At 40.6% G+C, this 16,112-nt stretch overlaps 1 protein-coding gene across 3 annotated transcripts; it reads left to right on the forward strand.

Annotated features, from left to right (window-relative positions):
• The first annotated feature begins 200 nt into the window (after positions 1-200).
• On the forward strand, positions 201-15,327 carry LOC108881409 (guanine nucleotide-binding protein subunit alpha-11). Of its 3 annotated transcripts, none has more exons than XM_018673409.2 (8): positions 201-530; positions 907-1,068; positions 3,917-4,101; positions 4,413-4,567; positions 6,559-6,687; positions 7,702-7,831; positions 9,040-9,193; positions 12,269-15,327. In XM_018673409.2, exons 2-8 carry the CDS (start codon positions 918-920, stop codon positions 12,472-12,474), a joined length of 1,110 nt encoding a protein of 369 aa, XP_018528925.1. In that variant the 5' UTR covers positions 201-530; positions 907-917; the 3' UTR covers positions 12,475-15,327. The 3 variants fall into 3 exon arrangements, with proteins under 3 accessions (XP_018528925.1, XP_018528924.1, XP_018528923.1); XM_018673408.2 differs by having other exon boundaries at positions 201-525; positions 896-1,068; XM_018673407.2 differs by having other exon boundaries at positions 203-525.
• Positions 15,328-16,112: the final 785 nt, after the last annotated feature.

The following is a 16,112-nucleotide window of genomic DNA, read 5'->3' on the forward strand; positions in this document are numbered from 1 at the left end:
TAAATATGATTACTAAGGATAAGTTATACCACTGCTTGTAAAGTTTTTTCAACTACATTGTTATTTTTTAGTCAAACCCAGCAATTAACTCCACTTCTTCATCTAAAGGCTTCTTTTATGTGTAATTGTCCAAGAACCATGTAAACAGCAACAGCGTGCTTTTATTTTATAAGCATGACCTCCTGACTTCCGGCGCTGCCGCGGTACTTTGCCGCTCTCTTGTCGCAGCGTCGCCCCAGAGCGCATTCCAGTTACAGTGTGTTGTCAGCGGACCACAGAGGCTGCACATTCCTCTGTAGGCGCGGTGGACTTTCCCGAGCTGCCGGTTGTTTCGTTGTGAGCTGGAGAAATAAAAAAAAAAAGTTTTAAAAGTGTTTTAACTCCGTGTCAGCGTGAGATAATGACGCCGTCTGTGCGCTTCAGCCACGGTAGCTGAGGACAGAAGACACGGTGAGGAATGGACCGCGAAAAGCAATCACAGTCTCTACCTGCTCGTTTTCAGGGAGTGTGACAGACTGACTGGAGGTAAGGTGCGCTTTTGTTTTCTCTTTGTAAGTCCTATCAAGCAAACTTATATTGACATAGCAGCCTTAGCTGATTAACAATTATTCAACCAGGTGAATAGTTTGGCCACAGGCTTTATTCTGATAACCGGCAGAGCTCGTGCTACACCGTAGAAGTATGAAACATCATTTAAAGCTAAACACTAACCCGAGGACACAGGCAGTGATTTAATTTTTAGCCCCAATGAAAACTTTCCGGTGGGTCAGATGTGTCTTAAAATAAATCCCGACTAAAAAGGCTAATGGGCATCAAATGGAGACTGCATGACAGCTTGACAACGAGTTTATTGTCAGTCCTTATCGGTTCATTACAGCTGATTATTCATTAACAGTTTCATTTCAGTGGTTTTGGCCATGGCCGGCTGCTGGCAGTGGTGCCACCGCACCTGCGTGTGCTGTCTGTCCGAGGAGGAGAAGAGGACCATCGCTGTGGACAAAGAGATCCAGAGGATCCTCAAGCAGCAGAAGAAGAAGGAGAGAAGGGAAATTAAAATCCTCCTGCTGGGTCAGTGACACATACACACACACACACACACACACACACACACACAGCACCCCACACAGCTGTTTGTTCATCTCGACATAAGGTACAGTAGGAGGCCAACGGTCAATCAACAATAACAAATGTGTTAATTAAGGAAATTAAATAAACAATATTGACAGTGACTGACAGTGAAATCCAGGAAGACACTATAAAGAACAATCTTCATACAAACTGTCTGGCCTGTTTGGTAGCCCGCAGCCCAGTGAGAAAACTATGTAACTATGTGTCACCATGTCAGTATGTGAAGAATGGTCCAGATTGGGATTGGTAATACCTGAAAAACACAGACTGAAAACCTACAAGCCTATCTTAGACCTGTTTGTTTATTTTACCATTTTATGACACTTAAATCCCTTATAATTAATAAATGAATGGAGAAAATAATATGTTATATAGTTGCAGCCAAACGTATTCTGTCAAACATGTTCTGGCACTAAAAAAAAAAAGGATAGGATAGAGAAAGATGAGATTTTCACTGAATTGCAGTGGCTAATATTGTAAAATAAATATTTCCATGTTGCTTTATTTTAGCAGCTTCTCAGCACTGATATGTAAGTTAGTAAGTATTTTTTTTAGACAAAAATCACATATTTCTCTTAGACTAGAGCTGTGAAGCATGGTTGCTGATTATTAAGTTGTTTTTGTTCAACCAAAAGTCCAAAATGACCTTCAGTTTACAATGAAATAAAACACAGAGAAGTAGCAAATTTTAAAAGCTGAAACCAGTGAACATTTGGCATAAATAACTTTGATGATCAATCAATTATCAAAGGTGTGGTTGATTTATTTTCTTTCAATTGGCTAACTGGTTAATTGACGAGTTTTTTCAACATCATTGTGAATCACAGTATCTTCATATGACAAGTGTACAGGTACCTCACCTGAATTAAGGACCACTTCAGAAAAGTGATACACTTTCTTGAGATTAAACATTAATTGAAAAAGAGCAGTGGCACCATTTCACAATGGCACACATTCAGTGAGTGTGTCTTTTGTTTAAAGTGTTATTAACAAACATGAATAATATGATAAAATTGAAACCGGATCCTGGGAGATGTACTACCTCTGATAAAGAATTTCCTGGGGGGAAACCCTTCGATGATACGGAGAAACAGTAAACAATAATATTGAATTATTGCCCGGCCTTATTTCCTTCTATCACCGTGTAGAATTACTGAAAACAAATGTTTGTGTTTGGGAACAGGACTGTCAATAAAACACCTACAGCATTTTCTCTCAGCACAGTTCGGTGCAAGGATTATATACTGTTCCTCAAAAGCAGTGTCGAGAAATTACAGGAACAGAATAACTTGGAGAATGAATGAATGATTTATAGCCGCAGAGCAGCAGACAGTCCTCTTAAACAACCAAATCACGACTTGAGGCGGTCTAGACTCTGCAGCCTGTTATTTCCGTGTGTGTGTGTGTGTGTGTGTGTGTGTGTGAGGAGCTAAATACAACAAGAAAAGTTGTTGTGAAAATAAAAAAAGCTGTTAAATGTTAAGGGCAGTATATTTCAAAATGAGTCTGTCAAATTAAATAAATCACACTTAACTCTTTCTTATTTATCTCTAATCCAGGCACTTCTTCTGAATTTAACATTAATCTCTGAATCTTAAAATAAATCACCAAGAGAAACTGTGCCTGTATTAGATTAACATCTGGTTCAACAGCATCCGTCAGTCACCTTGTTCCTTCCTCTGTTGTAGTTAACTCCTTTGAGTAACTTTATCATTCAATAGCAGCTGCAGTGTTTTAGACATTTCTGAAACCTGAGTCCTACAATATTTTGTTTTGATGTGAGACCTCTTTGGACTGAACTACAGTCAAAGCTAATTCTATTCTCAGAGCATGTCCATCTGTTTATATCTGACAGTAAACACACCAATAAGTGTTAACAGTGTTATCAATTACACGTGTTTTTCCTGCTTTACATCTCAAACTGTGCTTTTATCCTTTTATGTGCTACTTTAATGCCACAGCATTTTGGCAGCAGGACAGGCTGTAAACATGAGTATATAATCACCTTAGTGAAACTTGTTATGCTGAACGTGTCAAAAACAGTTGCTTATTAACACATCCAGCATTCAGTTGGAGTCATAAATCCAGTATTCACCTTCCTTTTAGCTCTGTTATAGTCTCCACCAACTCCTGAGAAAAATATCTGGCTCTTTGGCTGGTAAATCGTCCACTGTGTTCACAAGGTAGTCGCTAACTTTGCTCGTCTGCCACGTAGGGCCGGACAGTTCGCATACAGTCTGTTTATCAGAGGTTTTATGCTGAAAAAAAGATGCAGCTGAAAACAGGTTCGATAAGAGCACTGAGACCAAACAGTAAAGGCCCCGTAAAATAAAACCAAAACAAGCTGAAAGATGCTAAAATGCTTTGTAGAATACAGTTAGAGAACAGTTATTAGAGCACTGTTACATCTGGTTTATATCCAGTATTTCAGATGATATAGCCCTGGAAAAACTTAAATGTTAAAGTTAAAATGCTGCAAAATGTCCAGAGCTTTTCTAGCCTATCTATCTGTGCATTTAATAAACCACCTGTGCAGTTCTGGGTCCTAGGAGGCAAAACAAACACATCTGCACCTCCAAGCATTTTAGAGTTTTCAGTTCACCTACTCAGCATGTCTGTAGCCTGAGGGAAGAAGCTGGAAAAGCTGGAGAAAACTCTTGCAGACACAGGTAGAACTGATGACTTTAATGCTGTGAGCAAAAAGTGCTAACCTCTGAGCTGCTCTGTTGATAGGATCGCAATGCTACTAAGTATTTTTTAAAAATATTTCTCTCCTTTGTTGGTGCAGGGACCGGGGAGAGCGGAAAAACCACCTTCATCCGACAGATGAGGATCATCCACGGGCGGGGCTTCTCAGAGGAGGAGAGGAAAGTCTTCGCCAAATGTATCTTTCAGAACATTTTCACAGCCATCAAGGCTATGACCGGAGCCATGACCACGCTCAGGATCCCTTACGCCAACCCAGAGAACGAGGTAGACTCGCACAGGCCTCCACCAGCATAGACAAACACGGACATACCTGATTACACATGAACACACACACACTCACTCACGAATACAGACGTCGGTACAGGTGTGTGGGTATCAGGGCAAGTTAACGTAGTTTAATGTAAACAAGAGGCATCTAACATGGTGGCACAGAAACACACACTCAGCATGGTGTAATCTATAAATAGAAGCTGAGAGTGTCACCATTAACACAAACTGAATCCTTGAGCAATGTGTCGAAGGTTCAGCGTATCATAAAATCATCTACTAATGCTGGGTCTCTCGCTGCCTTTCAGATGTTTGCCAAATGGCTGCAGGATGTAAACACAGTGCAAATCACTCAGCTGGAACGGGGCTACGTCGAAGCCATCCGGCGCCTCTGGGCTGACCCGGGCATCCGGGTCTGTTACAGCCGCCGCTGCGAGTACCAACTCCTGGACTCCACAGAGTAGTGAGTAGCTTTATTGTAGTGGGAGTCCAAGCTATTTGCACTGTACCACACCCTGAGCTAGGGCTGTGAATCTGAGAGTATCACATGATGAAACACTGTCAGAGTGAGATGCCAGAGATGATATCACTGAACAGGAATCTATGACAAGCAGCAGACAGTGTTTAGCAAGACAGCACATCACAATGTCTGTGAAAAAGAAACACACCAGAGGTGACTTAACGATCTTTATCTAAAAGCATTTAAAAGTTAAAAAAAAGGCTCATATCCCAAGGCGATGTTGTCAAATCAGTGGTTTTTATTTCGTCAGTCAAAGCAATTAATCAACTAATCGTTTCAGCTCAAATTCAGATAGTTCAGGGTTTATTTATTGAGATTTAGGGGTGTCCATCTCAGTGATTTCTGCTGACAATCAACACAAGATAGGATGAATGGAGTTTTATTAGTGGCACTCACAGTCGTGACAAATTACATAAAATTCAATAACAACAGTGTCAGTGTTACTGTGAACAATCCACAGACTGCACTGTGAACCGTTTCTATTTCTCCTCTCTTATTGGTAAAAAGCAGTTCCACTGCTGACATGGAGGTTTTGAGATTTATCTGAGGAAAGAGTTTCTGGAACAATGTGCTGATGTTTAATTTTCTTTGTGAGCAACATATAAAGTCCTATTAATCATTATTGTATTGGGATGGCTGCAGTTATGTCTTTATCTTTAAAATAGATATCTGGACAATTTACTTAAAAACTATCTCCATGGCTCAATGACACAGATTTGTCATCAAACAGACATACAGCTAACAGACATCTGAACATAAGAAAAAGTAATGTGATATTAATGTATCACAAGAGAACATGTGCTGGCGTATTGTTGTATTGTTTGTCTATACCATCTGACATTTGTACTAAAACTCACAAGTGGAAACACTGCAAAGAAAGTCTGTTTAGATGAGCTGTTTTAATTCTGCGCTCTTCTTACTGGAATTACTGTTTCTCATTATGTGAAAACTGCCTTACTAAGTATTAAATCACCTCAGAACTTAAAGGATTAGTGATTAACTGATTAGTCAATTGACAGAAAATCAATTGCCAATTATTTTGATCAATCAGTAATCCATAATATCTTTGGATTTTAGGACTGTAGATTGGATTAAACACAGGTTTTGAAGACACAGGGTGTTGAGTTACGCAGTAATTATGTGCTTAAAAAAACAAGGTTTTTATGACATCATCTTAAATAAAAGGACAAATGGTCAATTTTTTTTTTTTCAGACCTTTCAGATTTTCAGTGGAGTCAGACTTGCAGTCTGTATTTTGTACTCAGACCACTGGAGGGGGCTAGTTCCTCACAGACTTCACACTAATTACTTCATTTCTCCGCCTTGATGAAACCACCAGTTGATGTAAGAGTCTTTAAGGAAAACAGAGAAACTGTCTTGTGAGAGTCTCATTAATCATCTTTTAAACTGATAACGAAAACCCCAGTAAGAACCAGTGTTACTCCGAGACCGGGTCTTTTTAATCAGCAAGAAGAGATTTAACACAGAGTAGGCGTGAGCCTCACGCACGCTCAAAAGTATCTGATGTGTCAGAGAACAAAGCCTGGGCTCAGCCTCCCTCTGTTTTCTCTCTTTTCTATTGCTGCTCTGTGTTTACCCAGCGGCTCAATCATCACAGGTGTGTGCATGATAAGAGACGGGCAGTCAACATTAGCTAATGACAGCTTGTATCAACACAATCTGTAAAGCCATCATCTGTCCACAGGGTGATATGGAGTCACTCCACTCCCTTCCTGGACTTTTAATCACAGTTTTTTAATCGTCATTAATTCATCTTACTTCTTGTGTCAGTTGAGTTTGTTTTACACGGTCGAGGCTGGATGCAATGTAAACAGAGGCCATGTGTTTTAGCAGAAGTGTCAACTAACAACAGAAACACTTTTTAGCAGCTGCTGTCAAACTTTCTTTTTCTTCCCTCCCTCCCTCTCTCTCAGCTACATGAGTAATCTGGACCGCATCTCCAGCCAAGAGTACATCCCCACAGAGCAGGACGTGCTGCGAGTCCGATTCCCAACCACGGGCATCCACGACTATTCCTTCACCATCAAGACCATCACGCTAAGGTGGCCAATCCTCAGATTATCAGCCTCTCACAGGGACCAATCTAATACCACACTATTCACTGCACTGTGAAAAAAAATACTATTGACTCTTGCGGAGGCTTTGTCCGCTCACGCTATAGGATCCCTTTCTGATTACCTTCTGTACAAAGCTCCTGCCGGGAAGTGAGGTGTCGCTCTGTGCGTTTTATTTTGAGCATGTGTTCACATGTGTATTGTTTCTCTCTGAGACCAGAGGGGGGGCTCTGACAGAGTGAAGCTGACAAAGACCAAAGTTCACATAGAAGGGACATTATGTTCCTGAATGAAATGACACCTGCTCTTAAATCATGAGGCAGAGCTTAGGAATAAAACAACCTGAACCAAGGAAAGGATTTAGCTTGATGTTTTGATAACAAAACACAATACTGAATAAGAATTTATTGGTAAAGAATACCTCCCTTCAGATGTCTGTGTATGTATATTTAGTTTTATTTATCGGTCCTGTCATGAGCACGCTTGCCTTTCTTTTTTTTGGGTGGGGGTGGGGAGGTGTTGCAGTGGAAAGGGAGTTTTCTTCTTGTGTGAAAGCTTGTCCAATTAGAAAAGGAACATGCTGTTAGTGTCGGGTACACCTCTGCTTCACAAACAGGCCTATTAGCAGCTGCGTGAGGGTGTGTACTCGCCTGACGGTGACATCTTGGCTCTGCACTCCAGCACACTGGATGTGATGAACGAACAAATGGACTCAGGACGTTTTTATCACTGGGTCATGTAAAAAACTGTGGAAAATGTGTCAGTCTGAATATTTATGTATATAATGTATTTATGCTTACTTATGTTAATATGAACAGTATTACTGGGCACTGATTGGTTGCCAGTTTGAATCCTGGTGAGGCAGTTAAGGTCAGTGCTGAATAAAGAGTAAAACTACTTACTTTAATGAATAAATTAAACTTGAAAATTGTCCCCCAAACTTTTTGTTCTTGCCCTTTTTTTAAAAAATTTACCTTCTTCTTCTGCTGGGGTCCCCAACAGGATTGTGGACGTGGGCGGTCAGAAGTCGGAACGTCGGAAGTGGATTCACTGCTTTGAAAACGTGACCTCCCTCATTTTCCTGGCCTCCCTCAGCGAGTACGACCAGGTCCTGGAGGAGAGAGAGACCATAGTAAGAGCCTTGTGTGTGTGTGTGTGTGTGCTTTATGTCTGTGTGCTCCTCAGTCAGTCCACAACTACAGAACATGGACAGATTAAAAAAAACAACCTCATGAAAAAGGTTCAGTATCTATCTGAACTAAGATCCTTTATTTATCTACCAATACCACAGTGTACAAACAGTAATGCTAGTACTTCATTCAAAATTTCACTCAATGACTGTATTTGAGTACATTTTTTAAAGTCCACCAAATGGACTTAAAATATGTAAATCAAAACACTCATTATGTAAAATAGCTCCTCATTGTAGAGCTAGTTTATTTAATCATTCAATTAGTCGAATGACGGAAAATCAATTAGCAACTACTTTGTATCATGCATCATTACAAATGTTTTCTCTTACTGTCTGTTTATTTCTCTGTTCTCTCTTTTTTGGTCACATTATTTCACAAATTAAAAACAGTCAGTCTGAAAATCAGTTAAACTGCCAAATATTGTCTGATTGCACTTTCCTCAGTGGGAAGACTTTCTGTTTTTGTCTGTTTTGTGTCACTGTAAACTGAATATCTTTGGTTCACTGGATGAACAAATCAAGTGATTTCTGGGGGAAACATTTTTCACAATTTTCTGATATTTTATAGACTAAGCATCAAACATTGATCAGAGAGCCGACTTTCAAACTAGATAATATCTATCTATCTATCTATCTATCTGTCTCTTGTGTTGCTCATCCTATCTGCGGTCGTTTCTTCTGTCCACCAGCAGGTCTCACTCTTGCACAAAAGAACCTCTCGCCTCTCTCTCCCCTCAGCCTCTCCAGCTCTCTGTCGCCATCTGTCCAGTTCCTCCCTCCCATCCCTGTCACTAAGCCGTTTATCTCTCCCAGCCACTTTTTAGTCCTGCCAACACATTCATTAACCTCCACTGTGGCCCGCATGCTTCAGACCCCCCCCCCACCACCACCACCACCACCATAAACTTCCCCCCTCCTCTTCTTTGAGAGGAGTGCCTCCTTCCTCTGCGTCATCCTCAACCATCTGAATCCACCTATTGCCATCCCAGACAATTTGTGTTTTTCTCTCTTCAAGTTGAAGTTGACCTCTGAAAAAGTCACTGGTGTGATTTTTTTTTTACCTACAACAAAATCTCCTTAAAAAATGTAAGGACAGGCTGCTGCTGCCACCAGTGTGATATCTGTCTGTCTTTCTCTCTCTGCCCCAGAACCGAATGCATGAGAGTCTGGCTCTCTTCTATACAACCATCCATTCCCCTTGGTTCCTCAACACCTCCATCATCCTCTTCCTCAACAAGACTGACATCCTGGCTGACAAAATCCAAACCTCTGACCTGCAGAAATACTTCCCCGGCTTCACAGGTAAGCTGAGAAAACATGTGCAAGAGCTTTTTTTTTTTTTTTTTTTTTTTCCCCCCTGTCCATGGTGAGGTTATTCTGAAGTAAAAGTACTTGAACTGTTAGAACTTGAACTATTATCCTTTAAACTTTTGAAAAGGATTAGATGATCAACAGAATTGAGTTTAAACTTGACTTCATCATCAAAATGTCAATTAACTCTCTGGTTCTCAAATGTGCATTTTTCTATAGACATTCGTGGTCCACAGAGGATGAATCCTAATGACTTTAGTGATCCCTTGACCTTTTGTCTAGTTCTCCCATTAGTTTTCCTTTTATTTTTTTTAATGAAATATCTTCAAAAATATTGAATGGGTTCCCATTAATTTCAGTACACATGTTCATGTCCCTGTTTTTCCTCAAGCACCACTGTCAGGTCAGAATTTTCATTTTCAATTATTCTTTAGTTTGGGATCAAAGATCTAGTTTTGTGAGTTGGATTTTGGCGTAAAAACTGTTTGGATCACTGACTATAATAAAATGGGTTTTGCATTTCCAAACCAATTCAAAGCTTCGGTGAAGCTCAAAGTGGAGTTTCAAACATTCAAACTAGAAACTGCAACTGTATCGGAGGGAGAAACCGGTGGCAAATCTAGGTCTGCAGCAGATTTTGCCACAATTTCAGCTAGTTGTCTGCAGGTGTGTTTTCTCATCACAGTGAGGACAGAATCATGTCAGAGACCAAAAAAAGGGCTGTGATGTTGTTTTCCTCCGGCCAATTTGCTTTGAGCAGGCAGCTATCTCATCACATCCTATCACACCCGCTGGAAAATGTATCATTTCAAAACAATTATTTGCAAGGTGATTTTTGCCCTGGACCATCTCTAAACTCTAAACTGAAAGGGTCCCCCCCTCCCAATCAAAGCCAGCAATCATTAGAGTTTTTTAGTGTTGTTTCTAGTTTGCTGCCAACCTATCCCCACCCCCATCCCCACCCAACACACACACACGCACACACGCACACACAGTTGCAAATGAGTCACTTCCAGGTACTTGGTGTGCCTAATGATGTGGCTGCTGCCTGTAGCTTCTCTGGTGTGAAAGGCTGTAAAGCGTTGGCCTAACAGTCCCCACCCCCCTCCAGACCCCACACCACCCTCCACCACCTCCACCTCCACCCTTTCTCCCTCTGTTACCAATGGCAACTAAAGACAGATACTGTGCTTCCTGCAAGCCCTACACCCCTATACATGTGTGTGTGTATGTGTGTGCGCAGGGTGAGAATTAGTGGCAGCAAGTGATTATTTGTGCATGTGTGTGTATATGTGTGTGTGTGTGTATGTGTGTGTGTGTATATGTGTGTGTGTGTGTGTGTGTGTGTGTGTATCAGCAATGTGCCCACAGTGTTTCACCATCAGCATTAGCGGTATAAAATAATGACTCATACAGGGTCAAGCTCCTTGATGTCAATTTAACCTTAGCGCCAACTCTGAGCAGCTCCTACCACTGACTGTTATTTGCTGCTAATGTTGCTGAGTTTGTGTTCATGTGTGGAGACTTTGTGGCCCTTCTTACCACTGCTGTAACTATACTTGAAGGCTACTGATGTTAAGTGGCCCCCAGTGACACAGTGAGAAACTTGGTGAATTGACTAGTGTTGAAATGTTTTGTCAATTAATGGATCAGTCTGTTGACATAAACCTAACTGAGTAATGTGAACAACATTTCCAAACAGCCACCACTTCTAGCTTTTCAAATACAGGATTTCCAGCTTTTTTTCAGTTTAAGTTTGGGCTGCAGGTAATGATTATTTAATTCATCTGCAAATTATTTTGCTGTTAAAATTTCTCACAACCAAAGATAATCTATTTTGATAACCTGTTTCACCAGGCCAATACCAAAAAATGTTCAGTTTACGATCATTCGTCACAAAAAAGCATCAAATCCTGACATTTAAGACGTTAGAACTGCCAAACATTTGGTGTTTTTGGCTTGAAAAACAATTAATTGATCATCCAAATTGCAGATTCAGCTCAATTTCATTTTTACAATAAATAATCTTTAGGTTTTGGACTGGTGGTTGATCATTACAGAGATTAAACAGTATAGTGAAAGAGTGATGGACAAATTAAAATAAGAGGGCAGTGTAAATAATTAGCAGTTGCAACACTAATACATTGAACCCCCTATTGTGGCTCCGGCTGCCTTTGAGTAATTGTGTTGTGATGCTCCAAAGTTTTAATCATCCACATCAAGCAGAGACTCATTTTAGTGCTTTGCAGCTTTGACTTCCACTACATCAAAACATCCTGATGACATCAAATGAAGTGGGCAGTATGAATTCAATATAAACAGCAAAACTCACTAAAATGACCATCAGCCACAACTTCATGAGAGCTGGTTGTAAGCATGTTTTCATGCAATCTGCACTTGTGAGCTGTGCAGTAACCGCTGTTTATCTGACAAAATTACACTGAGCTGAACTTTTGCTTAAGTGACAAGATTGTTTAGCATCTTAGTGTTTTTCTAATGTGTTGAAAATACTAAGTCCATTGCTTTTACAGTGCATACTGTGAATCACAGTGAAGCCATGATTTTAAAGAAACTGAAGTGGGAATACTTTTTCCTACTCCAGCCTCACTTGTCATTTTGATTGATACTGTTACATTACAACAAAACTTTGCCCAGGATGTATATTTTGTTTCTGTCTTTGTTTCAAATGAGATTACTATAGTAAGAGATGCACAACTCCTCTAAATGTTGACTGTATTTTACTGTAATTAATTCCTTCAGAAAGCATAAAAATATGTTGCTCCCATATCTTCATCAATAGTCAATCAGTCGTTTTATTCAGTCTGAACTAACTGGCTTCAACTAACAGTTATCAATTCATCTATTGATTATTGTCTCTAAAGTGTCAGAAAATTGGGAAAAGTTACAGTTTTCTGAAGTACAAGTTGACATCTTGATTTACTTTCATATAAAACCTGGAGGGAGGGATCATCTCATATTTTAAAGAGTTAAACAGTCAAAATAATAATAATTCATATTTTGTCTTTTTGTTGTCCACCCCTCATCTCCCTCCCATCTCTGTAACAGGTAAGAGGCAAGACCCCGAGGACGCCAAGAACTACATCCGCAAGTTGTACGAGCAGCAGGCCATCAACCGCGACAAGAGGGACGAGTGGAAGACTCTCTACCCACACTTCACCTGCGCCACTGACACCAGCAACATCCGCCGGGTCTTTAGCGACGTCAAGGACACGGTGCTGCTCAAGTCTCTCAGGGACTACGGAGTCATCTGAACTTTTACTCTGAGGTGCGAAGCAGGAGGAAAACGGGCGAAGGCTCTGACGAAGGCCACAATGTCACTTCTTAGGATTCTTTCTAAAGCCCCGGACGATCACATCTCCCTCTCCCTCCTACGCCTCCTCATCATCTCACCATCAGGTCTTAATGAGAAAGCAGGTGGAGAGAGAAGGGACGAGGCTGTACTCCTCTCTCGTCTCCACCGCTATCACTAGCACACTCCCTCTGCTTCCTCTCAAGTAGAAAACATGAAAACGTTTAGGGAGGACTCTACGGGGAGACGAAACAAGACTGCGTGACTTTTGATCAGGGAGAGAGGAAACTGTAATCACCCTCATTTCCCTCAGCCAGCAGCCTTTCCCCCCATTTTGATTCTGTTTGTTTTTGCTGTTTTTTAAGATGAAGAAGTGTTTGGGTCATGCAGTGACTGAACTCATCCATAATTGAAGCAGGAGCAGAGATGCTATGAAGTGTTGTGCTGCCATTAACAGAGTAATGACTTTTGCAAGTGGAGATGGGGTCACACATGGGGGCACACCACCAATGTCACACACATTGTAAATGCTTTATTTGGGTCTACCAGTTACATACATGTGTTGCACATGCTTGCACACACTCCAACACAAACTTTAAAAGGACAAAATGTTTCCATTAAGCCCTGAAAAGGGCAATACATGAGTTCCAAGCTACTGCAGTCTTTATTTTTAGACATCCTGAACCAGGGGGATTTTTTTCTCTGTGATTAACGTCACCACAGAGTCTTTCTTTCACGAACACTAAGCTCCTGTCAGCGTATCAAAATACCTATTGATTCCAGTTATCTCACACTGGCAATAATTCTTACATATTATCTGTGTTCAACACATCTGTTCTGCACCGTCTCTATCAATTATCATGAGCTGAACGATCACACAACCAGTCCACTGTCATAACAGTAGTGTTATTACATCCTTTCATTCACCTCCAGACTGTTCACACACACCTCACACTCTTTCTGTGTCAAATGGTTTATTACATGTGGATAAACTACAGGCTGTGAGTTCAAAAACAGAGGAACACAACAGGAGAGTGGATGTTTATTGGAGCTGTAAATGGCTTCACAACCACCACAAGCAATAAGTCACAAAAAATAAAAAACTGAATCGTGGATGAGAGGGAAGTTCATATAGTTTAAAAATATAGAGACAAAATGCTTCAGCAAATGGATATCTCTAGCTTCTTTTCAAGAGGTTTCCACTGCACAGTTTCTTCCTTTTTTGAATTAATTTCCTCCCTCTAACTAATGAATTAGCATTTCTTAGCCAAACACCAATTAAAGTGTACAGTGAAGCAGCTGAGCACCAGGAAAAGAGGCAGATATGATGTTTTTTGGTAGTTTGGTGATTAGGATGATCCAACTGTTGTCGGCATTCATCTGTTTTGCTGAAGTGCTCATATGCGAGACACTGAGTCCCAATCTGTTGCACTGGTGCTTCCATTTGTCTCCACAAAGTTTTAAGAAAAACTTTATTGGATGCACAGTAAAAAATCCGTTAGTTGTTCATCATTGTTGTCTTACTGATCAGAACAAGGAAAAAGGACTAAAATGCTGCAAAAAAAGTTGAGTCTTTCAGGTCACTGTGTTGGTTTTCTGGCTTGCAAATTGCAATATTTCGGTTAACTCTCTCCGTTCTCATCAGAGTCATTTCCACATGTTACAAGCACTGGACACAACCAATCCAGTGCCAAACGTGAGACAGACACAGTTCGAGACTAGCTGGTGAACACTGTGGAGCATTCAGCAGCTAAAGAACCGGATATTTCCCTCATGAATTGGTAGAAACCAAAAACAGAGCTAATAAGAGAGTGAATATTAGGCTTACATTCATCAGGTGGTCAGAAACACAACTCCAGATGAATGACAACTTTGCTCAGCATCTGCTGGTTGTGTATACATATCAACTTAAAAGGTGATGATATGTCAATACGTTGTCTAGAGCTTGTTTCCATTGTCTTTAAGTGGCCAAGAAGATCTGTTGAAGTGGGTTTAAGTGCTTAAATATCTGTTTTTCAGTGTGTCAGAAACACAACTGGTCATAGCCTCAGAGATGTGGCTGTTAAGTAGTTTTCAACACCCAGTCTCCGTGCAGCAGTAAAGTCAACAGCAACCTCTTGACAGTACAACTCTCAGTTTTGGAACAGCTGATTTTAAAAGTCTTAGTCTGAACCTCTGAGCTGAGTCACAGACATAGTTCAGATGATCCTGCACTAATTTCCTACTCGCCTCTGTTCAATACTCTTGCCAGCTCAATGGACAATTAGTGCTCTTCATTAAAATCAATTCCTTAAATTCAAGCACAAATCACACTTGGCGGCTGACAAGTTTTAAAAGGTCACGAATGAAGAAACTGAGGCTGCGAGAGAACAGCTCGATTCACACTGCCAGTTCAATCAACAGTGGTGGGGGGAAAAAAGATCCAACAGGCGATCTGCTCTGCTGGGTAAAGGGTGAAGAATATTAATATGAGGTGGCAGTGTGATCTTCTTATGTGTCCTATTTATATCAGTGTGTGGAGAGGGGAATTTTATAATATTGATCAGGACCGTGAGTTCTACCCTCATGTGTGTTGAGTGTGTGTTGAGTGGAATTCAGTTAATTAACTGACCTTGATGGGAAGCTAACATTAGCTCATATTGTGTCTGTTGTGTGGTTTCAGCTGCTGTTTTGTTAATTGTATGTAACGTGTTTTGATCTCTACACTTAATGTATTCAGATGTGGTAGCTACATTGTTAAATCTTGATGATGCCTTCAAATACAAATGTATAATTTTACTGTTTACTCGTTTGCTTATGACTACTATACTTTTGATTGATTTTTAATGGCTGTATTTTTTAATATTGTTTATCAATGGCACATAAACTGTGACTAGAGAGTGTTTTTGCTAGTGAGCTACTTTCCTGCGTTGGGAGACCTCCTCTCATATGGTGACAGAGAATTATTTTTGTGTAGACTCGGGTGAAGGAAGTGGGCAAACGTTTTTTTTTTTCTAGTTAATATTAAAAACAAACTTTTGAACAAACACGCCTCTGCTTGCCTTTCTTTGTCTTGCCTGGCAGATACAGCCAGCGAGTGTCTTCCCTCCTCCCGTCTGTCTGTGTGTCGTGTTTTGTTTTTCTCTTTGCTGCACTGTGAGGCTCTGTCACCAAGACAAATATGGTCTCACAGGCTGCAATCACGCTCTTACTGTGACCCACAGTTTGCAAATAAAACACTGTGGGTTTTGCGTTGGATTGACGCGCAGGAATGTTTCACACCACGCTCGTTTTCATAAAGCAGTGCGTGGTGCAGATAGTAGGAACTCCTCTGTAAACAAAGGTGTCACATCCATGACGGAGAAAACGTTCACATGTGAGGGGAGTTTCTGCTTTATACAGTCAGAGGACAGTTGTATAAACTGTTTTATTCCTGAAACATACTGGCAGAGGCAAAGTAGTTCCTCGTGAGCGGCAAACAAGTTCCTTCTCCAAACAAAATTCACAGTCACACTTTCCTCCGAGCGGGAATCAAACTTAACTGTGACGAACAGCTGACAACAACATTACACTCTGTACACACCATTTATCACGCATATTTACATAAATATTACCCAGATA

The sequence above is a fragment of the Lates calcarifer genome, linkage group LG17 (assembly GCF_001640805.2).
Source record: "Lates calcarifer isolate ASB-BC8 linkage group LG17, TLL_Latcal_v3, whole genome shotgun sequence".
Lineage (NCBI taxonomy): Eukaryota > Metazoa > Chordata > Actinopteri > Centropomidae > Lates > Lates calcarifer.

Coding starts and splice junctions, on each gene's coding strand:
- LOC108881409 (XM_018673409.2), top strand. CDS start 918: ATGGCCGGCTGCTGGCAGTGGTGCCACCGCACCTGCGTGTGCTGTCTG. Junction 4,568..6,558: donor CTCCTGGACTCCACAGAGTA/GTGAGTAGCTTT, acceptor CCTCTCTCTCAG/CTACATGAGTAATCTGGACC. Junction 9,194..12,268: donor ATACTTCCCCGGCTTCACAG/GTAAGCTGAGAA, acceptor TCTCTGTAACAG/GTAAGAGGCAAGACCCCGAG.